The sequence below is a fragment of the Hyperolius riggenbachi genome, chromosome 4 (assembly GCF_040937935.1).
Source record: "Hyperolius riggenbachi isolate aHypRig1 chromosome 4, aHypRig1.pri, whole genome shotgun sequence".
NCBI lineage: Eukaryota > Metazoa > Chordata > Amphibia > Anura > Hyperoliidae > Hyperolius > Hyperolius riggenbachi.
Genome location: NC_090649.1, coordinates 491,870,848 through 491,895,301, shown reverse-complemented (window position 1 = coordinate 491,895,301; position 24,454 = coordinate 491,870,848). Strand labels below are relative to the sequence as shown.

Genomic DNA, 24,454 nt, shown 5'->3' with positions numbered 1-24,454 from the left:
CAATGACAGAGAGCTGGTCCCGCCCGTGAGACCATCGGCGCCAATCAACAGTCTTTTAAGAACTGCGCATGCGCACGAGGCTTATGTCGACGCGCACGTGAACAAGCTGGGAGCGCGGCCGGCAGTTACAGACAACTTTAGCCGAAGTCGCGGCACTAACGGGGCCGCCAGAGGGACCACGGAGGATGCAGAGGGACCTCGCAGGCTATGGGGGGCTGGAGGAAGCCCCAGGTAAGTGCAGATTTTTATTTTAGCAGACTGCTCAGCTCCCTTTAAAGAGAACCTGTAACAAAAAAAGTTCCACTGGGGGTACTCACCTCGAGAGGGGGAAGCCTCAGGGTCCTAATGAGGCTTCCCCCACTCCTGTAGCTGCAGGAAGTCCAGCGCTGGCTCCGCCGAAGTGTCCTAGAATCCTCCCTCAACAAGCCTGACAAGACCTGATCAGTGCTAATTTATTTACCTTCCCTGGCTCCAGCGGGTGGCGCTGTTGCGGCTCTCAGCACTAAGGTAGGCAAAAATAGCCGATCTCTGTCGGGTCCACTCTACTGCGCAGGTGCAGGAGACTTGCGCCTGCGCAACAGAGCAGCCCCACAGCGATCGGCTATTTCCACCTATCTCCGAGCGGATAGCCGATACTGCGCCTGCGCTGGAGACGGGAAGGTGAATATTTACATTCCTGCTGTTTGGGGAGCTCTATCGCCGCCGCTGTGGGACTGAAGAGGAAGGGGGAAGCTTCAACAGGATCCAGAGGCTTCCCCCACCGGAGGTGAGTACCCCCTAGGGGAGGTTTTTTTCGTTACAGGTTTTCTTTAAAGTACCTCTGAACTGGATATTTTTTAACATACTTTTAACCCTGATGTACGTGCGGTGCTGTGGCATATGTCATAGCACCATCCGCTCCCTGCAGCATCGCCCCCAGTGGCCTCCGCTCTGCTCAGCCAGAATCTCCGCACTGCTCTCTGAAATCTCTGAGCAGAACATTGAATATGGGCAGGGAGGAAGTGGCAGTTGCTCTCCCTTAGCTCGTCCCTAGGAATGCCCCCTTCGCTCCCCGCTGGTGGTTCCCAATATCACACAGCAGAGGAGAGCTGCCGCAATTTGTGTGGGCACATGGTGCCCATACACGGTACAATAAAAACGTTTACAGTTTTTTACACCAAAATGTTAAGAATCGAATGAAAGTCAAAAATAACCTTTTTTTTCTATTAAAAAAAATGAAAGATTATCCTTATTTTTTTGGGTGTAGACTACTCAGGAGGTAAGTATGATGTGTGTATGTTAATTTTGACTTTTAATTTTCAGTTCAGGTTTACTTTAAGCACGGAAGAACTTGTAGAGTAATAAAGTGATAACGGCTTATGTAAATATCCAAAGTCCAGTGGGTGTGGCCTGTGTTTATATTCCCAGTTTTATTACTAGTAGTGCAGAAGCACTGGGCGCGCACACTGCCCAACCAAGACTACACTGCTCCCCCGCTCAGACTACACTGCTCCCCCCCCCCTCAGACAACACTGCTCCCCCGCTCAGACAACAAAGTCCACCAGCCCAGACACTGCCCTTCGGCCCAGACAACACTGACACCCCCGGCCCAGACAACACTGCTCCCCCGCTCAGACAACACAGCCCTCCGGCCCAGACAACACTGCCCTCCGGCCCAGACAACACTGTTCTCCGGCCCAGACAACACTGCTCTCCGGCCCAGACGACACTGCTCTCCGGCCCAGACGACACTGCTCTCCGGCCCAGACGACACTGCTCTCTGGCCCAGACGACACTGCTCTCCGGCCCAGACGACTGCACTCCGGCCCAGACGACACTGCCCTCCGGCCCAGACGACACTGCCCTCCGGCCCAGACGACACTGCCCTCCGGCCCAGACGACACTGCCCTCCGGCCCAGACGACACTGCCCTCCGGCCCAGATACCACTGCCCTCCGGCCCAGACGACACTGCCCTCCGGCCCAGACACTGCCCTCCGGCCCAGACACTGCCCTCCGGCCCAGACACTGCCCTCTGGTCCAGACACTGCCCTCTGGTCCAGACACTGCCCTCTGGTCCAGACAACAAAGCCCCCTCGCCCCAGACACTGCCCCCCTGCCCAGACAACGAAGTGCACCAGACCAGACACTGACCTCCGGCCCTGGCAACACTGCCAGCCAGCCCAGACAACACTGCCCTCCAGCCCAGACACAGCCTTCCGGCCCAGATATCACTGCCCTCCGGCCAAAACAACACTGCCCTCCGGCCCAGACAACACTGCCCTCCGGCCCAGACTACACTGTCCTGCCCAGACAACACTGCTCTCCGGCCCAGACAACACCGACCTCCGGCCCAGACAACACCGACCTCCGGCCCAGACAACACCGACCTCCGGCCCAGACAACACCGACCTCCGGCCCAGACAACACCGACCTCCGGCCCAGACAACACCGACCTCCGGCCCAGACAACACCGACCTCCGGCCCAGACAACACCGCCCTCCGGCCCAGACAACACCGCCCTCCGGCCCAGACTACACAGCCATCCGGCCCAGACAACACTGCCCTCCGGCCCAGACAACACTGCCCTCCGGCCAAGACAACACTGCCCTCCGGCCCAGACAACACTGTCAACCGGCCCAGACAACACTTCCATCCGGCCCAGACAACACTGCCCTCCGGCCCAGACAACACTGTCATCCGGCCCAGACAACACTGTCATCCGGCCCAGACAACACTGTCATCCGGCCCAGACAACACTGCCATCCGGCCCAGACAACACTGCCATCCGGCCCAGACAACACTGCCCTCCGGCCCAGACTACACTGCTCTCCGGCCCAGACAACACTGTCATCCGGCCCAGACAACACTTCCATCCGGCCCAGACTACACTGCCCTCCGGCTCAGACAACACGCATGCCTCTAATTCCCGCAGGGCTGCCTCTGTCCGATCTTGGTGCCAGCGAAGTACTGCAGTATTTTAGCTCCCAGCCCTTCCCTGCCTGAGCAGTGGCTGCGTTTCCCCAGGGCTGGAGTGAATCACTTGCCCGCTGTCTCCTGTGTTCATTCATTAGGCTGTTATTACTGCTCTTCATGTGCGCAGAATGTTTCCACGCCAGTTCCCCGTCTGCCCGCGGCCAGTAAATGGGAAACGTGAGCTCATGAGGCTGATTTTCCCTCACCAGAAACTTTAGTTCCTCGCAGGGAATATGTAAGAAAAAAAATGTGCCACTCCATAAAAGAGTGACTCAGTGAAGATATGTTTACACTCTAGGAAGTCGGGAAAAATCTCAAGATTTCCACTGTAACGGCTTTCTGGCTACTGGAAATATACTGACTGAATGAGCGTTATATACAGCGTATGTAACTGAGCAGAATCAGCAAAACATCTTACTGCAGATTACGGTGGAGTAGTGGATAGCGGCCTGGACTTGCAGCACTGGGATCCCTGGTACAAACCTGGCCACAACACTATCTGCATGGAGTTTGTATCGATCAATTTCCGACAGGTCCAATCGGGTTTCTGATTTTGTTCAGAAGTTATCAGAAAATTGATCGAAAACCTGATTGGACCTGTTGGAGATTATCGATTCAACCTGTCCATCTGAGGGGAAATTGCATGGTGTGTACCAGGCATTGAAGGACAACTGAAATGAGAATATGAGGCTTCCATATTTATTTCCCTACTGGTCTATTAGGCTGCAGTAGTGTCTGAATCACACCAGAAACAAGCATGCTGCTAATCTTGTCAGAAACACCTGATCTGCTGCATGCTTGTTCAGGGACAATAGATAAAAGTATTAGAGGCAGAGGATCAGCAGGGGTGCCAGGCAACTGGTATTGCTTAACCTCCTTGCCGGTTATCCCGAACTCAGTTCGGGGTAACCTGCGCAGGAGGATTTCTCAGGCCCCGCTGGGCCGATTTGCATACCGGTAATTTTTTTTTTGTTACAAGCAGCTAGCACTTTGCTAGCTGCTTGTAACTTCCGATCTCCGCCGCTCGCCGCCGATCCGCCGCAATCCGCCACGCCGAGTCGATCCCCCCCGCCCCAGACCCCTGTGCAGCCTGGCCAATCAGTGCCAGGCAGCGTTGAGGGGCGGATCGGGATTCCCTATGACGTCCCGACGTCCATGACGTCGGTGACGTCATCCCGCCCCGTCGCCATGGCGACCGGGGAAGCCCTGCAGGAAATCCCGTTCTGAACGGAATTTCCTGTTTACTCTGATCGCCGAAGGCGATCGGAGTGGGTGGGGGGATGCCGCCGCTCAGCGGCTATCATGTAGCGAGCCCTAGGCTCGCTACATGATTTAAAAAAAAACAAAAAAAAAACCTCCTGCGCTGCCTCCTTGCCGGAGGAATTGAACCGGCAAGGAGGTTAAAGAGGAACTCCAGTGAAAATAATGTAATACAAAAAAGTGCTTCATTTTTACGATAATTATGTATAAAGGATTTACTCAGTGTTTGCCCATTGTAAAATATTCCCTCTCCCTGATTTACATTATGACATTTATCACATGGTGACATTTTTACTGCTGGCAGGTGATGTCAGTGGAAGGAGATGCTGCTTTTTGGGGGTTTTTTTGGGTTTTTTTGGCAGTTGGAAACAGCTGAAAACCGTTATTTCCCACAATGCAATGAGGTTCACAGACAGACAGACAACTGTCAGGACAATGGTCCTGACATCACACTGTGGAAGGGGTTTCCCCACAATATCAGCCATACAGAGCCCCCTGATGGTCTGTTTGAGAAAAGGAATAGATTTCTCATGTAAAAGGGGGTATCAGCTGCTGATTGGGATGAAGTTCAATTCTTGGTTACAGTTTCTCTTTAAAGCAGGGATCCACATACTTTTTCCGTCAAGGGCTGGGTCAACATACGTCAAACTAATGGGGGCCGGAGTATACATAATATGATGTAGAAAACATTACATTGAACCTAGGTAGTGTAAACTATTACCTGTTAACATGCCCAGCTATTTTGTTCCCATTTAACCAAAGCAGATATTATGCCCCCAACACAGTATGTGCAGATAGTAAAAAAAACTCTTTTCGCCAGACAGTGAAGCATTCTCAGGGAGCAACCTGTCACCCAAGTGGACAGCAGTGTCATCTGATGCGGAATAGGATTGGAAGCCAGCGAATGACTGTTCACTGGCTTCTACAGTATGTGGATGGGTGGTGCCAGCACTGCTATTCTACCTGCGAGACACCAATATTTAAAGATGCAGTGGACTGCAACTATAAGTAATACATTTGTGAGTGGGGGGCCGGTGAAAAAGCCTGAGGGGGCCGCATTCGGCCCACGGGCCTTAGTTTGAGGACCACTGCTTTAAAGGAAATAAATATGGCAGCCTCAATATACATCTCACTACAGTTGTCCTGTAACTACTTTTTACGTCCCAGAGGTAAATATTTGCAGATCTGTAAAGGGTTTACAGAGGTGTAAAAGACCCACCTCATATCAGTTATTGCAGTTAAAGAGAAACTCCGACCAACAATTGAACTTTATCCCAATCAGTAGCTGATGCCCCCTTTTACATGAGAAATCTATTCCTTTTCACAAACAGACCATCAGGGGGCGCTGTATGACTGATATTGTGGTGAAACCCCTCCCACAAGAAGCTATGAGCACCGTGGTACTCCTGGCAGTTTCCTGTCTGTGAACCTTGTTGCATTGTGGGAAATAGCTGTTTACAACTGCCAAAAAAACATGCAGCCCCTACCAGCAGTAAAAATGTCACCATGCAATAAATGTCAGAATGTAAATCAGGGATTTAAAAGATTTTACAATGGGCAAACACTGACTGAATCATTTATACATAATTAGTATAAAACACTTCAGCCCTGTATCATATACGTCCACTACATACATAATTATTGTAAAACTTTTTTATTACATTATTTTCACTGGAGTTCCGCTTTAATCTTTGCATAGTGTTTTCCTTTGCTTATCAAATGCTGCTTACTGAAAACAGGACTGCTGCCTTGCATATATACATAACAAATATGATTCATATCGAGAGGCTGATCTAATGTCACCTCCCGGTATAAAGCCTATTTCTTTTTTGGGGGGGGGGGGGGGGGGTAGCAGTTATTACTGTCTGTCTTTCCTTTCCTCCATCACTTCCTCCCCTGACAGGATGTGGATGAAGCCCCGCCCCCACTATCAGTAACTGAAGTATCTCTATTCCAGGAATTCAGTGCTACCTACGTAATACCGCTAAGAGCTGCCATTGTAATCTTGAATAAATATTTAATCTTTTCCAGAGTGATTGCTCATTATTATTTGCCACTTCAGTGACCAGCATGTGAAATGTTTTTATATAATCCGTATTATTATTATTTCAGTACAGAAAACCAGATTTATAATCCATCTCCACCAATATCGTTTTACCCTACCTTTCCCTAAGCCCCCCAAAAGTATTTTAATTCATTTTGAGCAGTAAAAAACAACCACTTGAATACCTTTATTTTATTCTCCTCTTATGCTTCTTTACTGCCTCTTACCCTCCCATCACCCTCCCACCACTAAGCTTCACAGTAGGTGGTGTATGCTGCTTCTTACCCTCCTACTACTGTAGCCATGCATGAGGTGTATGGATGGGAGGGGCTGGGATGGGAGGGGTGCAGGTGTATAAATGGGAGGAGCTGGGATGGGAGGCACGGTATTGATAGGGGCTGGGATGGGAGGGGCGGAGGAGGTGTATGGGTGGGAGGAGCTATCTACATCAGCTGCTGACAGCCCGGTTTACCACTTGTGTCTACTGCGGTTATTTGATAGGTCTGAAGCCTGGAATAAATGAATCTAGCCTTACTGAGGAGATAGCTGTCCATATAAGTCTGGCTGCTTCATGAAGTGTAACTTACATGTACAGTGGGATGCGAAAGTTTGGGAAACCTTGTTAATCGTCATGATTTTCCTGTAAAAATCGTTGGTTGTTACGATAAAAAATGTTAGTTAAATATCATATAGGAGACACACACAGTGATATTTAAGCGGTGAAATTAAGTTTATTAGATTTACAAAAAGTGCGCAATAATTGTTTGAATAAAATTAGGCAGGTGCATAAATGTGGGCACTGTTTTCATTTCATTGATTCCAAAACCTTTAAAACTAATTATTGGAACTCAAAATGGCTTGGTGAGCTCAGTGACCCCTGACCTACATACACAGGTGAATCCAATTATGAGAAAGAGTATTTAAGGGAGTCAATTGTAAGTTTCTTTCCTCTTTTAATTTTCTCTGAAGAGTAGCAACATGGGGGTCTCAACACAACTCTCAAATGACCTGAAGACAAAGTTAGTTCACCATCATGGTTTAGGGGAAGGATACAGAAAGCTGTCTCAGAGATTTCAGCTGTTTCCGCAGTCAGGAACATACTGAGGAAATGAAAGACCACAAGCTCAGTTCAAGTTAAGTGGCAGACCAAAAATCTAGGATAAAACAGAAGCGACGAATGGTGAGAACAGTCAGAGTCAACCCACAGACCAGCACCAAAGACCTACAACATCATCTTGCTGTAGATGGAGTCACTGTGAATCATTCATTCAACCATTAGGCACACTTAACACAAGGAGGTGCTTTATACAAGAGTGATGCCTTTTCTCCGCCCACAGCACAAGCAGAGCCGCTTGAGGTATGCTAAAGCACATTTGCACAAACCACCTTCATTTTGGAATACAGTGCTGTGGACTGATGAAACTAAAATTGAGTTATTTGGGCATAACAAGGGGCATTATGCATGGAGGTAAAACACAGCATTCCAAGAAAATCACCTGCTACCTACAGTAAAATATGGTGGTGGGTCCATCATGCTGTGGGGCTTTGGGGCTAGTGCAGGGACTGGGAACCTTGTCAAAGTTGAGGGACGCATGGATTTCACTCAGTATCAGCAGATTCTGGAGACCAATGTCCAGGAATCAGTGACAAAGCTGGATCTTTCAACAAGACAACAACCCTAAACACTGCTCAAAATCCACTAAGGCATTCATGCAGAGGAACAAGTACAACGTTCTAGAATGGCCATCTCAGTCCCCAGACCTGAATATAATTGAAAATCTGTGGTGTGAGTTGAAGAGCCATCAAACCTGAATGAATTAGGCCCGGTTCACATTAGCGGTTGTTTGCCAAACGGACCGGATGACCTGACCGGATCCGGACCGGATCCGGATCGGAACCGTACGGTTCTGATCCGGATCCGATCCGGATCCGGTCAGGTTGCATCAGGTGGTAATCAGGATGCGATCCGGATCCGTTTGGCAAAGTAACGTAAAAAAAAAAAAAAAATGTTGGGGTCTGGGAGGTCAGCAGAAGGGGGACCTGTGGAATCAGGCCCTCTGCTGTTTAGCACTCACCTCCACCTCCGACATGCTGCCAACATCCTGCCAACACCTCCAGCTCGTGCTGCTCCACTCCAAAATGCTTGCCCATGTGTCCCCAGCCAATATCGCCGCAACAATCCGCATAGGAAGTGGGGTAGAACATCCGGATTTCTCAGCCAGTGTGTTGTGCGGCCTCCGGTTCCCATTTGTTTGTATTGGCCGGATGGTGCAGTCCGGCTCCGCCCCGGATACGGCTGCCGGAGGGTGCCGGATGAAAAAATAGCGCATGTTGGAACGGAGGCCGGAGTCCGGATCCGGCCCGGATCCGGTCCGGCTCCGGTTCTGCAGAACGGACCCATGTGAACGGACGCATAGGCTTTAATTGCTATGCCGTGCGTCAGTTCCGTCCGTTCTGCAGGCAGTGCGGCTCCGGCACGGCGATTCCGGAGGGCCACCGCAAGTGTGAACCGGGCCTTAGAGATGTTTTGTAGAGGAATGGTCCAAAATACTTTCAACCAGAATCCAGACTCTCATTGGAACCTACAGGAAGCATTTAGAGGCTGTAATTTCTGCAAAAGGAGGATCTACTAAATATTGATTTTATTTCTTTTTTGTGGTGCCCAAATGTATGCACCTGCCTAATTTTGTTTAAACAATTATTGCGTACTTTCTGTAAATCCAATAAACTTCATTTCACCTCTCAAATATCACTGTGTGTGTCTCCTATATGATATATTTAACTGACATTTTTTATCATAACAACCAACGATTTATACAGGAAAATCATGAAAATTAACAAGGTTACCCAAACATTCGCATCCCACTGTACATACCAGCAGTGGCAGCAGCCATATCTTCTGTGCCAGGCCATCCTCAAATTACTGTTTGTTTGTTTGTTTTCAGGCTACTTTATACGGCATTGGGAAATAGTTGCTGGTTTATGTTGCAAGTAACATTCTACAAGTGTTTCCCTCATCCTGCCCTTGCCTGCTTCCTCCTAATACTCTGCACTGGTAACACTGTAGGGGGCTAATTTATAAAAGTGGCGATGATCCTGATAGCCAGAAAAGCAGAAATAGCCGCTGTACACACAATAGATTCTCTGCAGAGGCGGTTTCCTTTTAAACAATACCAGTTGCCTGGTTGTCCTACTCGTCCTTCTGCCATCAGTAGTATTTGAATCACACACCTGAAACAAGCATGTGGCTTGTTGTCAGACTTCAGTCAGAACACCTGATCTGCTGCATGCTTGTTCAGGGTCAATGGCTAAAAGTATTAGAGGCAGAGGCAGCCGGGCCATGTGCATTGTTCAAAAGGAGATAAATATGTCAGCCTCCATCGCCCTCTTACTCCATGTTCCCTTTTAACCATCCTGGCGGTAACCCCGCAGGAGGATTTCTCAGGCCTTTCTGGGCCGATTTGCATCATTTTTTTTTTTTGCTACACGCAGCTAGCACTTTGCTAACTGTGTGTGCACTCCGATCGCCGCCACTACCCGCCGATTCGCCGCTACCCGCCGCGCTGCCCCATACCCCCCCAGACCCCATGCGCTGCCTGGCCAATCAGTGGCAGGCAGCGCTGAGGGGTGGATCGGGACTCCCTTTGACATCACGACGGGGGAAGCCCTAATGGAAATCTCGTTCAGAACGGGATTTCCGGACGGGCTTGATCGCCGGAGGCGATCGGAGAGGGTGGGGGGATGCCGATGCACAGCAGCTGTCATGTAGCGAGCCCTAAGCTCGCTACATGATTAAAAAAATAAATAAAAAACTGCTGCGCTGCCCCCTGGTGGTTTGTAATAGACCGCCAGGAGGGTTAATGTGGCTTATACACTTCTCAGTATTTTTACTTTCCATTGAGAATTTATTTGTATTGATGGGCTGAGAAATCCTTACAAAATGAGTTGTCTTCTTTGGGTTGTGTGTTTGGCCAGCAAGTTTGACAACAACTTTATTTTAAACTTTTAACTAAAGGGTTACCCCGAATCAAAGACCTAACGCAAACTGGCATGTGCCCAGCCAACTGTTATATGTAAGCAAGGTATTCTAAAGATGAACTGTAGTCAAAATAACATAAAATTGCTTATTTTTTATCAATATACTTTTATAAACTATTTAGTCACTGTTGCTCATGTAAAGTCTTTCCTCTCTCTGATTTGTTTTCTGATATTTATCACAGGCGGCGACATATTTAATGCTGGCGGGTAATCTCTGCGGAATGTGTGTTTACTGTACACAATAAACCTGGTCTCCCGGGATACTCTTGGGTGAAGGGGGATTCTGCATAATAAACAGCTTCGGCTAAACATAAGGCCCATACAGACGTCGGATTTTTCCGAACGACGGGTCGTTTGAACGTCCCGTCGTTCAGTCGTCCGCACGCCCAAATCGGGCGTGTGTACAGACTGTCTTTCGCGTGATAGGACTGAGTTTGAGCAATCCGCCGGGGGGGATCACTCAAACTCAGTCTTATCACGCGAACGACAGTATGTACACACGCCCGATTTGGCGTGCGGACGACGGGACGTTCAAACGACCCGTCGTTTGGAAAAATCTGACGTCTGTATGGGCCTTTAATAGGGAGGGCAAAGCTATATACCAATATACAGCAACATATAGATACTAGTAAAAAAGGCCGGCACGTTAAATAACAGGCGCTTGGCCAATTGGCGCATGCTGTGCCCACGATCTTGTGTGCACACCCACGACCCCCCCCCCACAATAGGCACACGGCCGTGACCCGCATGCACTGTCGTGATCCACTCAGCTGTGCCAGCTGCTAATTTACACAGGATGCTAACCCTTTGTCTGCTTCCATGAAAGCAGGAAGTAGGTACACTGCAGATTTATTGCATGATTTTTATCAGCTGTAAAAAAAAATGTTTTTCTTTAATGGTTATTATGCTGTTGCTTATATTCTAGAGCAGAGAGAAAGTTCTGAGTTCAGGTCCGCCATAACAAGCTTTCGGCAAACATAAATGGACACCTACACACAATTGGAAAGACCATCCGAAACGATCTTGAGGAACTGTTATGAGCGCGCCCCAAGCTGTAAGTGTATGCAGGCCTTAGCCTCCCTGGCGGTGCATTTCTGTCTGGATTTATGGGTCTAAAAGTGGTACATTTTTTTTAAAGAATTTTAAGCCTCCAATTGTTAAGCGATAACAAAATATGTCAGAATAAAGGCCTGGTAGACATCCTGCGTATGATAAAAGACTAGAACACAAAATTGTGGAATGGCACAGAGGCCGACATCACAATCAGGGGAGTAGAAGCGGGATTCCTTTCAGACTTTTTTGTCTTTGCTATCAGTCTTAGGTGGCAGGCAGAGAGTAGTCAAAGTCCAGGCAGAGGTCGGTGCAGGCGGCAGGCAGTGTCATCAAAATTCAGGCAGAGGTCAGTGCAGGCGGCAGGCAGAGAGAAGTTAAAATCCAGGCAGAGGTCGGTACAGGTGACAGGCAGAGTAGTCAAAATCCAGACTGTAAGGCAGATCAGCAGAAACACTTCGTTCCGAAGCAATTAGGAACCAAATGATTATATTGTTAACATCCTGTGCTTCAAAATGAGCTTATCAGCCATCTCTGCCATGGTAGTCGGGTGACAGAGGAGAGATCGAATTACAACTTGTGATTAGACAGGCTAAACTCTCTACATACATACAGGATGCATTTCTCTATGTTTGCCTCCTGCCCTGCAAGATATCGCGTCCAGATGGGGGATTAGGTAGGCTAAACTCTCTACATACATGCAGGGTGCAGTTTTCTGTTTTCCTCTTTCCAGTTCGAAAGTTTTACGTAAAAAATTTGGCGCCGCCCACAATGACATCACTCTGCTCCGACCTCATGCCGCACCTCCGCGCCTACATCCTGATTGGCCGGAACAAGAGCGGAGGTAAAGGGGATCCCGGTGGCTGGGGAGAGAAGTCTGGAGTCCCGCTGGTCAGCGCTGATCAGGCCCGGGACCCAGGCAAACAAAAGGGGCAGCGGTTTCAGCTAGCCCGCTTACTGCTTTCAGGTCCTGCGCCCTTGCCCGAGCTCAGCTCAGAATTAGCGCCAGAGGGGGGGGGGGGGGGGTTAAAGAGAAACTGTAGTGAAAACAACATAATAAATACAATTGCTAACTGTTTACAATATTATTTTATAGATTATTTAGTCAGTGTTGCCCATTGTAAAATCTTTCCTCCCTGATTTACATTCTAAAATGTATGAGGTGGTGACACTGTATGTAATGTTTGTTACTGAGAGTTCTATGCACAGAGGGAGTTACTGGTTGCTTGGCAGATGGAAAAAAAAAAAAAGCAGTTATTTCCCACAATGCAACAAGGTTCACAGACAGCACCTGTCAGGACCATGGTCATGACATCACGCTGTGGGAGGGGTTTCACCACAATATTAGCCAAATAGACCCCCCTGATGATCTATTTGAGAAAAGGTAAATATTTCTCCTGGAAAAAGGGGTATCAGCTACTGTGGGGATGAAGTTCCATCCTGGGTTACAGTTGCTCTTTAAAGCGGGATTGTCACCATAAAAATCAAATTTCAACAGCAACTGGTCTGAGTGTATTAAGTGATAAAGATGTTAATCCTGCATTCAAAACTTGCAAAACTTTTTCTGCTGTTATGGTATGGAGTTACCACATACCTTAGGAGCACTGGCCCTTTAATAGTCTTTGCCATTCAGTTGCATGCTGGGGGTTCTTTTTATCTATAATATATTCCTCCTTTTACGGTTATTTCTCTGCCTAGCTGAAACACGATCCTCTGCTCACTTGTGTTTACAAACAAATCTGAGGTGACTCAGCGATTGGAGGGGAAAAGAAAAAAAAAGTTAAGGGAAGAAATTACATCAGTATTTAGCCTCAAACTGTGGGCAAAAGACATGGTTCCCACCAGGAACAGAACTATATAAAATTCACTGAAATCAAAACATGGACAGTACAATACATGTGTTAAGTAGATCAAGTATTTATCTACTTATATATGTGTTTTTCTCCCCTGGCATAGTATGGTTAATCCTACTGCTTTGAGCAGAATTCAGTTTCACGCTGAGACTAACCCGCAGGCTTCCGTAATGATACGCGGATAGCAGGAGAGCGATGCAGAGCACTGTGATCTGTGAACTTGCAATCAGCTAACTGACAACATGTCATTTCAGGAAGTTGTCTGGGTGGTGAGCAGCGAGCTGAGCAGTGTGTCTCCTCACATGGCTGATCAGAGCCCCCCCCTCGCCCTGCCGCTTCCTGCATGGCAAATAATCTGATATTTACTGAAAGCACCGGCCTCCTGTGCCAAGTCACCTGCCTCTCTGTAACTCACCTGCAGGCTGGAATCCTTAATAACCAGATCCAGCCTGCCCAGCTGCCCTAGAGCTGTGTATACAGCTGTGCCAGAGAGGAGCGGGCACTGCAGGGGGCAGGACTGAGGGCAAAGCAAAGCTGCTCTGATTACATGTACTGTATGGCTGTGTATGTGTATGTGAATGGCTCTGTAAGTATGACTGTGTATATAGCTGTGTATGTATGGCTGGCAGTGTATGTATAGCTGTGTATGGTGCATCCATCTGAAAATGGCGGCTGTGAATAATGGCGCACAGTGTTGCCGCTAATCCATTTGCCGCTTATCACTATTTAACGTTAAAGCCTTATTGTTATTTAGCGTTAAAGCCTTATTGTTATTTAGCGTTAACACACAGAACCCTCTCTGTACCTATCCCTAACCCCTAAACCCCCCCCCCCCCCCCCCCGGTGGTGCCAAACCCTAACCACCCCCCTGGTGGTGCCTAACCCTAAGACCCCCTGGTAATGCCTAACCCTAAGACCCCCCCTGGTGGTGCCTAACCCTAAGACCCCCCTGGTGGTGCCTAACCCTAAGACCCCCCAGTGGTGCCCAACCCTAACCTTGACAGTGTTACATTAAATCCATTCACCGCTTTGCAGTTAAATAGCGTCTGCAGTTTGGCTTATGTAGGGCGCTATTGATAAATAACAATAGTGTGTGCCACTATTGATAAATAACGTTAGTGTGTGCCACTATTGATAAATAACGTTAGTGTGTGCCGTTTTTCTTCTTTTTTCCCTGTGCGCCATTATTATGCAACACTAACTATAAATATCGATAAGCGTATCTTTTTAATGCGGCGCCATTTTTATGCATAGGCGCTGTGCGCCATTATTCACTGATCCCGTGTATGGTGTATGTGCTGCTGTCATTCACTAGTGCTGTCCTGTGTATGTATGTATAGTGTGTAAGTGTATGTATAGTGAATGTATGTTGTATATATGGTTGTATACCGCTGTGTATAGTCAGAATCAGAATCAAATTTATTTCGCCAAGTACAACATGAGTTGTACCCGGAATTGGTTTTGGCACAACAGGGTCGGTGGTGGTACATACAGTGGTAGGTACATACAGCATATACAGGTACATACAGTAGATACATATAGTAAGAACAGTGCAAAACAGGCATAGAAAATAAAGCATGGACAGAAGCATAAAGATGAACCCAGAAGAAGGACCAGGGGGGTAATTCGCTGCCGTCAGAGGCACTCAAAACGCTTCTGCAGCGATACTTGGAATCAGATACCCCCTGGTCTAACCCTAGGAGAGAGACAGAGAGGAGAGGAAAGAAGAGGAAGAAAGAGAGAGAAGTTGAAAGGACAGTGATTAAAGAGAGTCCCCTTAGGATTGCTGCATAACCTGATCGATTAGTGACCGGTTAGTGTAGTGTATGTATAGCTGTATATGGCTGGTGTATATAGCAGTATATGGTTGTGTATGGCTGTCACTCACCTGCACTGTCCTGTGTATATACAGGATCTTCTCAAAAAATTAGCATATTGTGATAAAGTTCATTATTTTCTGTAATGTACTGATAAACATTAGACTTTCATATATTTTAGATTCAAATACACACAACTGAAGTAGTTCAAGCCTTTTATTGTTTTGATATTTATGATTTTGGCATACAGCTCATGAAAACCCCAAATTCCTATCTAAAAAAAATAGCATATTTCATCCGACCAATAAAAGAAAAGTGTTTTTAAAACAAAAAAAGTCAACCTTCAAATAATTATGTTCAGTTATGCACTCAATACTTGGTCGGGAATCCTTTTGCAGAAATGACTGCTTCAATGCGGCGTGGTCAGTAAACCATTTACCAGTGGTTTTGGCACTGTGAGCAGGTGCCTGGTCGTGCTGAAAAATGAAATCTTAATCTCCATAAAGTTTTTCAGCAGATGGAAGCATAAAGTGCTCCAAAATCTCCTGATAGCTAGCTGCATTGACCCTGCCCTTGATAAAACACAGTGGACCAACACCAGCAGCTGACATGGCACCCCAGACCATCACTGACTGTGGGTACTTGACACTGGACTTCAGGCATTTTGGCATTTCCCTCTCCCCAGTCTTCCTCCAGACTCTGGGACCTTGATTTCTGAATGACATGTAAAAGTTGCTTTCATCCGGAAAAAGTACTTTGGACCACTGAGCAACAGTCCAGTGCTGCTTCTCTGTAGCTCAGGTCAGGCGCTTCTGCCGCTGTTTCTGGTTCAAAAGTGGGTTCATGCTTCCATCTGCTGAAAAGCTTTATGGAGATGAAGATTTCATTTTTCAGCACGACCTGGCACCTGCTCACAGTGCCAAAACCACTGGTAAATGGTTTACTGACCATGGTATTACTGTGCTCAATTGGCCTGCCAACTCTCCTGACCTGAACCCCATAGAGAATCTGTGGGATATTGTGAAGAGAAAGTTGAGAGACGCAAGACCCAACACTCTGGATGAGCTTAAAGCCGCTATCGAAGCATCCTGGGCCTCCATAACACCTGAGCAGTGCCACAGGCTGATTGCCTCCATGCCACGCCGCATTGAAGCAGTCATTTCTGCAAAAGGATTCCCGACAAAGTATTGAGTGCATAACTGAACATAATTATTTGAAGGTTGACGTTTTTTTGTTTTAAAAACACTTTTCTTTTATTGGTCGGATGAAATATGCTAATTTTTTGAGATAGGAAATTTGGGTTTTCATGAGCTTTATGCCAAAATCATCAATATTAAAACAATAAAAGGTTGAACTACTTCAGTTGTGTGTATTTGAATCTAAAATATATGAAAGTCTAATTTTTATCAGTACATTACAGAAAATAATGAACTTTATCACAATATGCTAATTTTTTGAGAAGATCCTGTATAGTGTACATACAGTCCTGGCCAAAAGTTTTGAGACTGTCAAAAATATGAGTTTTCACAAAGTTTGCTGCTAAACTGCTTTTACATATTTATTTCAGTGGTTTATGTGATGTATTGATATATAATTATAAGCACTTCATACGGTTCAAAGGCTTTTATTGACAATTGAATGAGATTTATGCAGAGAGTTAGTATTTGCAGTGTTGGCCCTTCTTTTTCCAGGAACTCTGCAATTCGACTGGGCATGCCCTCAATCAGCTATGATTAAGGAGCCATCTACTGCTCCGATACGCGTGAGATTTTATCTGTAACATTTTGATATGGATTAACATAATAAAGAATTTTTCACTTTGCCCTACCATCTGGTGCAGCGGGATTTTTATCACTACTTCTGGACTTTTCGGCTTTGAAACTCCCTGTTCCCATTTGGGATATTATGTAAGTGTAGCAGTCTCCCTCCTTTATGTAACGCTCTCAATCAACTTCTGGGACATATCCTGACTGATAGCAACCCATTCTTTCATAATCACTTCTTTGAGTTTCTCAGAATTAGTTGGTTTTTGTTTGTCCATCCGCCTCTTGAGGAATGACCACAAGTTCTCAATGGGATTAAGATCTGGGGAGTTTCCAGGCCATGGACCCAAAATTTCAACATTTTTGTTCCCGAGCCACTTACTGGTAGTTCTCACTTTTGCCTTATGACACGGTTCTCCACCGTGCTGGAAAATGCATTGTTCTTCACCAAACTGTTGTTCGATTGTTGGAAGAAGTTGCTGTTGGAGGGTGTTTTGGTATCATTCCTTATTCATGGCTGTGTTTTGGCAAAATTGTGAGTGAGCCCACTCCCTTGGATGAGAAGCAACCCCACACATGAATGGTCTCAGGATGCTTTACTGTTGGCATGACACAAGACTGATGGTAGCGCTCACCTTTTCTTCTCCTGACAAGCCTTTTTCCAGATGCCCCAAACAATCGGGAAGGGGCTTCATCTGAGAATATGACTTTGCCCCAGTCCTCAGCAGTCCATTCACCATACTTTCTGCAGAAGATCAATTTGTCCCTGATGTTTTTTTGGGAGACTAGTGGCTTCTTTGCTGCCCTTCTTGACACCAGGCCATCTCCCAAAAGTCTTCGCCTTACTGTGTGTGCAGATGCACTTACACCTGCCTGCTGCTCCTCTTTAGGAGACGATCCTAGCGGTTGCTGGACTTTCTTGGATGCCCTGAAGCCTTCTTAACCTCTTTAGCGGTATGCCCGACACTGTGTCGGGCATACCGCTCTGTGGCCCCAGGAGTCCCCCATAGATAAATACATGTGGCAAATGGCTGTAAATCCTCTAGCTAGCACTAGGGTAGCTAGTAAGAGTCTCCAGCACCCATGGATTCCCGCCGCTCCCCTGTTTATACCTCCCGGCACAGCTCCGGTCTCTCTATGGGGAGGATGGGGTTTGCGCACGACGTCATGTGCGACCCTCCCCATAGTGAAGACCGCAGCTGTCCCTGGAGGCTGCACCGATCGCTGGATCCAGGCTGGGTAATGTATAAACAGGGGAGCGGCGGGGATTGGGGGGTGCCAGAGACTTCTTTTAGCTAGCCTGGTGCTAGCTAGAGGGTTTATAGCCATTTGCCACATTTATTAAAAAAATCGGGCAAAAATCAACAAAACCTCCTGAGCGGCATAACACTCAGGAGGTTAACAGGGTTTGAATGTCTTTCCTTGAAGTTCTTGATGATCCTATAAATTGTTGATTTAGGTGCAATCTTAGTAGCCACAATATACTTGCCTGTGAAGCCATTTTTTTGCAACGCAATGATGGCTGCAAGCGTTTCTTTGCTGGTCACCATGGTTAACATCGGAAGATCAATGATTTCAAGCATTCCACTCCTTTTAACATGTCAAGTCTGCCATCCTAAGGCCTCCTTTCCACGGACTGCTGAGCTGTGTGCTCAGCCAGCAGTTGCCAGGCAGAAGCAAGCAGTTGTAAGAGTTTGGGAGGCATTTCAATGCCTATCAGCAGTTCGTGGAAAAGAGGCCTAACCCAATCAGCCTGACATAATGATCTCCAGCCTTGAGCCCGTCAACATTCTCACCTGAGATAACAAGACGATGACTGAAATGATCTCAGCAGGTCCTTTAATGCGGATCAGTGAATAATGGCACACAGCGCCTATGCATATAAATGGCGCCGCATTAAAAAGATACGCTTATCGCTATTTATCGTTAGTACTGCATAATAATGACGCACAGGGAAAAACGAAGAAAAACGCCACACAGTAACGTTATTTATCAATAGTGCCGTTCATATGCCAAACAGCAGACGTTATTGCGCACAGTAACGTTATTTATCAATAGCGCCCTACATAAGCCAAACTGCAGACGTTATTTAACTGCAAACCGATGAATGGACTTAATGTAACACTGTCAAGGTTAGGGTTAGGCACCACTAGGGGGGTGGTTAGGGTTAGGCACCACTAGGGGGGTGGTTAGGGTTAGGCACCACCAGGGGGGTGGTTAGGATTAGACACCACCAGGGGGGTCTTAGAGTTAGGCACCACCAGGCGGTGGGTAGGGTTAGGCACCAACTGGGGGGGGGGGGTCTTAGGGTTAGGCACCACTGGGGGGGTCTTAGGGTTAGGCACTTCCAGGTGGTGGGTAGGGTTAGGCACCACCAGGGGGGTCTTAGGGTTAGGCACCAACCGGGGGGGGGGGGGGTCTTAGGGTTAGGCACCACTGGGGGGGTCTTAGGGTTAGGCACTTCCAGGGGGGTGGTTAGGGTTAGGCACCACCAGGGGGGTCTTAGGGTTAGGCCCCACCAGGGGGGTGGTTAGGGTTAGGCACCACCAGGGGGATGGTTAGGGTTAGGCACCACCAGGGGGGTGTATAGGGTTAGGCACCACCAGGGGGGTCTTAGGGTTAGGCCCCACCAGGGGGGTGGTTAGGGTTAGGCACCACCAGGGGAGATTTAGGGTTAGGCACCACCAGGGGGGTGGTTAGGGTTAGGCACCACCAGGAGGGTGGTTAGGGTTAGGCACCACCAGGGGGGGTTTAGGGGTTAGGGATAGGTACAGAGAGGGTTCTGTGTGTTAACGCTAAATAACAATAAGGCTTTAACGTTAAATAACAATAAGGCTTTATTGTTAAATAGCGATAGGCGGCAAACGGATTAGCGGCAACACCGTGCGCCATTATTCGCAGGCGCCATTTTCAGATGGATCCCCTTTAATGACAGCAATGAAATGCAGTGGAAAGGATTTTTTGGGATTCAGTTAATTTTCATGGCAAAGAAGGACTATGCAATTTATCTGAACACTCTTCATAACATTATGGAATATATGCAAATTGCTATTATAAAAATATAAGCACCAACTTTTCTAATTTCCAATATTTTGACAGTCTCAAAACTTTAGGCCAGGACAGTATGGTGTATATAGCTGTGTGTAATATGTATATAGCAGTATATGGCTGGTGTATGGTGTCACTCACCATTCCTGTCCTGGCCCTTGGGGGCCATCTGCTGGGCCAGGCTCGGCACCCTCTCCCAGCGCTGTCCTGTGTTATGTATGTATAGAAGTGTAGTGTGTATGTATAGCTGTGTGTATGGTGTATATAGCAGCATATGGCTGGTGTATGGCTGTCACTCACCTGCGCTGTCCTGGCTGTGTATGGTGACTGGTGTATAGTGTATGTATGGTGTCACTCACCTGCACTGTCCTGTGTATGTATAGCTATGTATGGTGAATGGTGTATATAGCTGTATATAGTGTATGGTGTCACTCACCATTGTTGTCCTGGCCCTTGGGGTACACCTGGCTGACCAGGCTCCGCACCCTCTCCCAGCGCTGTCCTGTGTACGTATAATGGTATAGAGTGTATGGTGTATATATAGTGTATGTATGGTGTATATAGCAGTATATGGCAGTATACAGTGTGTCACTCACCTGCACTGTCCTGTGTATGTATAGTGGTATAGGGTGTATGTATGGTGCGTATATAGCAGTGTATGGTGTATATAGCAGTATATGGTGGTGTATATACCTGTGTATATACCTGTGTATATGGCAGTATATAGCTGTGTCACTCACCCGCACTGTCCTGTGTATGGTGTATATATAGCAGTATATAGTGTGTCACTCACCTGCACTGTCCTGTGTATGTATAGTGTATGGGTATATGGCAGTATATAGCAGTAAATGGTGGTGTATATACCTGTGTATATGGCAGTGTATATACCTGTGTATATGGCAGTATATAGCAATATATAGTGTGTCACTCACCCGCACTGTCCTGTGTATGTATAGTGTATGGGTATATAGCAGTATATAGCAGTATATAGCAGTATATGGCAGTATATAGCTGTGTCACTCACCTGCACTGTCCTGTGCATGTATAGTGTATGGTGTATATAGCAGTATATGGCAGTATATAGCAGTATATAGTGTGTCACTCACCTGCACTGTCCTGTGTATGTATAGTGTATGAGTATATAGCAGTAAATGGCAGTATATAGCAGTATATAGTGTGTCACTCACCTGCACTGTCCTGTGTATGTATAGTGTATGGGTATATAGCAGTATATAGCAGTATACAGTGTGTCACTCACCTGCACTGTCCTGTGTATGTATAGTGTATGGGTATATAGCAGTATATAGCAGTACATAGTGTGTCACTCACCCGCACTGTCCTGTGTATGTATAGTGTATGGGTATATAGCAGTATATAGCAGTATACAGTGTGTCACTCACCTGCACTGTCCTGTGTATGTATAGTGTATGGGTATATAGCAGTATACAGTGTGTCACTCACCCGCACTGTCCTGCCCCTTGGGGCACATCTGGCCGGCCAGGCCCCTCACCCTCTCCCAGCCCTGTCCTGTGTATAGTGTATATATAGTGTATGTATGGTGTGTATATAGGAGTATATAGAGTGTCACTCACCCGCACTGTCCTGTGTATGGGGTATATAGCAGTACATAGCAGTATATGGTGGTGTATATACCTGTGTATATAGCAGTATATAGTAGTATATAGCTGCCTGTGTCACTCACCTGCACTGTCCTGTGTATGTATAGTGTATGGCAGTATATAGCAGTATACAGTGTGTCACTCACCCGCACTGTCCTGTGTATGTACAGTGTATGGGTATATAGCAGTGTATGGCAGTATATAGCAGTATATGGAGTATACAGTGTGTCACTCACCCGCACTGTCCTGTGTATGTACAGTGTATGGGTATATAGCAGTATATGGCTGTATATAGCAGTATATAGAGTGTCACTCACCTGCACTGTCCTGTGTATGTATAGTGTATGGGTATATAGCAGTATATAGCTGTGTCACTCACCCGCACTGTCCTGTGTATGTATAGTGTATGGGTACATAGCAGTATATAGTGTGTCACTCACCTGCACTGTCCTGTGTATGTATAGTGTATGGGTACATAGCAGTATATAGTGTGTCACTCACCTGCACTGTCCTGTGTATGTATAGTGTATGGCAGTATATAGCAGTATACAGTGTGTCACTCACCCGCACTGTCCTGCCCCTTGGGGCACATCTGGCCGGCCAGGCTCCGCACCCTCTCCCAGCTGCTCTCCGCCCGGCAGCGCTCTATCTCAGCCTCCAGCTTCAGGTGACTCTGGGACAGCCGCGCAGCCATCATGTGTCACCAGCGGGAATCACCGCCGCACTACCGCCTGCCACTCTGCCGCCCCGCCCCCTGCTGCAGGGAGAGCTGCTGATTGGCTGCCCCGGGGAGGAGCCGCAGCCTGATTGGCCGGCTGCTTATTTCCTTAGCCGAGGCACCTCCAGGCACCTTGTGTGTGTTATCAGCATGCGGAGACTCTGCACACTACGAAGGGTATTACCTGCGGCTGTGACCGCACTCTGCCCGGTCCCTGCAGCTCTGACTGCACTCTGACCATTCCCTGCAGCTCTGACTGTACTCTGCCCGGTCCCTGCAACTCTGACTGCACTCTGCCCGGTCCCTGCAGCTCTGCCCGGTCCCTGCAGCTCTGACCGCACTCTGCCCATTCCCTGCAGCCCTGACCGCACTCTGCCCATTCCCTGCAGCCCTGACCACACTCTGCCCATTCCCTGCAGCCCTGACCACACTCTGCCCATTCCCTGCAGCCCTGACCGCACTCTGCCCATTCCCCGGAGCCCTGACCGCACTCTGCCTGGTCCCTGCAGCCCTGACCACACTTTGCCCATTCCCTGCAGCCTTGACCGCACTCTGCCCAATCCCCGCAGCCCTGACCGCACTCTGCCCATTCCCAGCAGCCCTGACCGCACTCTGCCCATTCCCTGCAGCCCTGACCGCACTCTGCCCATTCCCTGCAGCCCTGACCGCACTCTGCCCATTCCCTGCACCCCTGACCGCACTCTGCCCAGCCCTGACCGCACTCTGCCCATTCCCTGCAGCCCTGACCGCACTCTGCCTAATCCCTGCAGCCCCGACCGCACTCTGCCCATTCCCCGCTGCCCTGACCACACTCTGCCCATTCCCTGCAGCCCTGACCGCACTCTGCCCATTCCCTGCAGCCCTGACCACACTCTGCCCATTCCCTGCAGCCCTGACCGCACTCTGCCCATTCCCCACTGCCCTGACCGCACTCTACCCTTTCCCTGCAGCCCTGACCGCACTCTGCCCAGTCCCTGCAGCCCTGACCGCACTCTGCCCATTCCCTGCAGCCCTGACCGCACTCTGCCCATTCCCTGCAGCCCTGACCGCACTCTGCCCATTCACTGCAGCCCTGACCGCACTCTGCCCATTCCCTGCACCCCTGACCGCACTCTGCCCATTCCCTGCAGCCCTGACCGCACTCTGCCTAATCCCTGCAGCCCCGACCGCACTCTGCCCATTCCCCGCTGCCCTGACCACACTCTGCCCATTCCCTGCAGCCCTGACCTCAATCTGCCCATTCCCTGCAGCCCTGACCACACTCTGCCCATTCCCTGCAGCCCTGACCGCACTCTGCCCATTCCCCACTGCCCTGACCACACTCTACCCTTTCCCTGCAGCCCTGACCGCACTCTGCCCAGTCCCTGCAGCCCTGACGGCACTCTGCCCATTCCCTGCAGTCCTGACGCACTCTGCCCATTCCCTGCAGCCCTGACCGCACTCTGCCCAATCCCTGCTGCCCTGACCACACTCTGCCCGTTCCCTGCAGCCCTGACCGCACTCTGCCTGGTCCCTGCAGCCCTGACCGCACTCTGCCCGGTCCCTGCAGCCCTGACCGCACCCTGTCCATTTCCTGCAGCCCTGACCGCACTCTGCCCATTCCCTGCAGCCCTGACTGCATTCTGCCCATTCCCCGCTGCCATGACCGCACTCTGCCCATTCCCTGCAGCCCTGACCGCACTCTGCCCATTCCCTGCAGCCCTGACCGCACTCTGCCCGGTCCCTGCAGCCCTGACCGCACCCTGTCCATTTCCTGCAGCCCTTACCGCACTCTGCCCAGTCCCTGCAGCCCTGACCGCACTCTGCCCATTCCCTGCAGCCCTGACCGCACTCTGCCCGGTCCCTGCAGCCCTGACCGCACCCTGTCCATTTCCTGCAGCCCTGACCGCACTCTGCCCAGTCCCTCCAGCCCTGACCGCGCTCTGCCCATTCCCTGCAGCTCTGACCACACTCTGCTTATTCCCTGCAGTCCTGACCGCACTCTGCACGTTCCCTGCAGCCCTGACCGCACTCTGCCCATTCCCTGCAGCCCTGACCACACTCTGCCTGTTCCCTGCAGCCCTGACTGCACTCTGCCCGGTCCCTGCAGCCCTGACCGCACTCTGCCCGGTCCCTGCAGCCCTGACCGCACTCTGCCCAGCCCTGACCGCACTCTGCCCATTCCCTGCAGCCCTGACCGCACTCTGCCCCTTCCCTGCAGCTCTGACCGCACTCTGCCCGTTTCCTGCAGCCCTGACCGCAGTCTGCCCATTCCCTGCAGCCCTGACCGCACTCTGCCCGTTCCCTGCAGC

The 24,454-nt window shown here is 48.9% G+C and overlaps 1 protein-coding gene across 5 annotated transcripts in view; it reads right to left on the bottom strand.

The window, feature by feature from the left end:
* Positions 1-22,158, bottom strand: part of TTC7A (tetratricopeptide repeat domain 7A) — a 464,279-nt gene extending 442,121 nt beyond the window's left edge. For 3 of the 5 annotated variants that reach the window (XM_068233041.1, XM_068233042.1, XM_068233045.1), the window contains exon 1: positions 22,010-22,158. In XM_068233041.1, the coding sequence (XP_068089142.1) occupies positions 22,010-22,142 (133 nt within the window). In that variant the 5' untranslated portion in view covers positions 22,143-22,158. Of the gene's footprint in view, positions 1-21,287; positions 21,343-22,009 lie in introns of those variants that run through there. The other 2 variants (XM_068233046.1, XM_068233043.1) reach the window with 2 other exon arrangements.
* Positions 22,159-24,454: the final 2,296 nt, after the last annotated feature.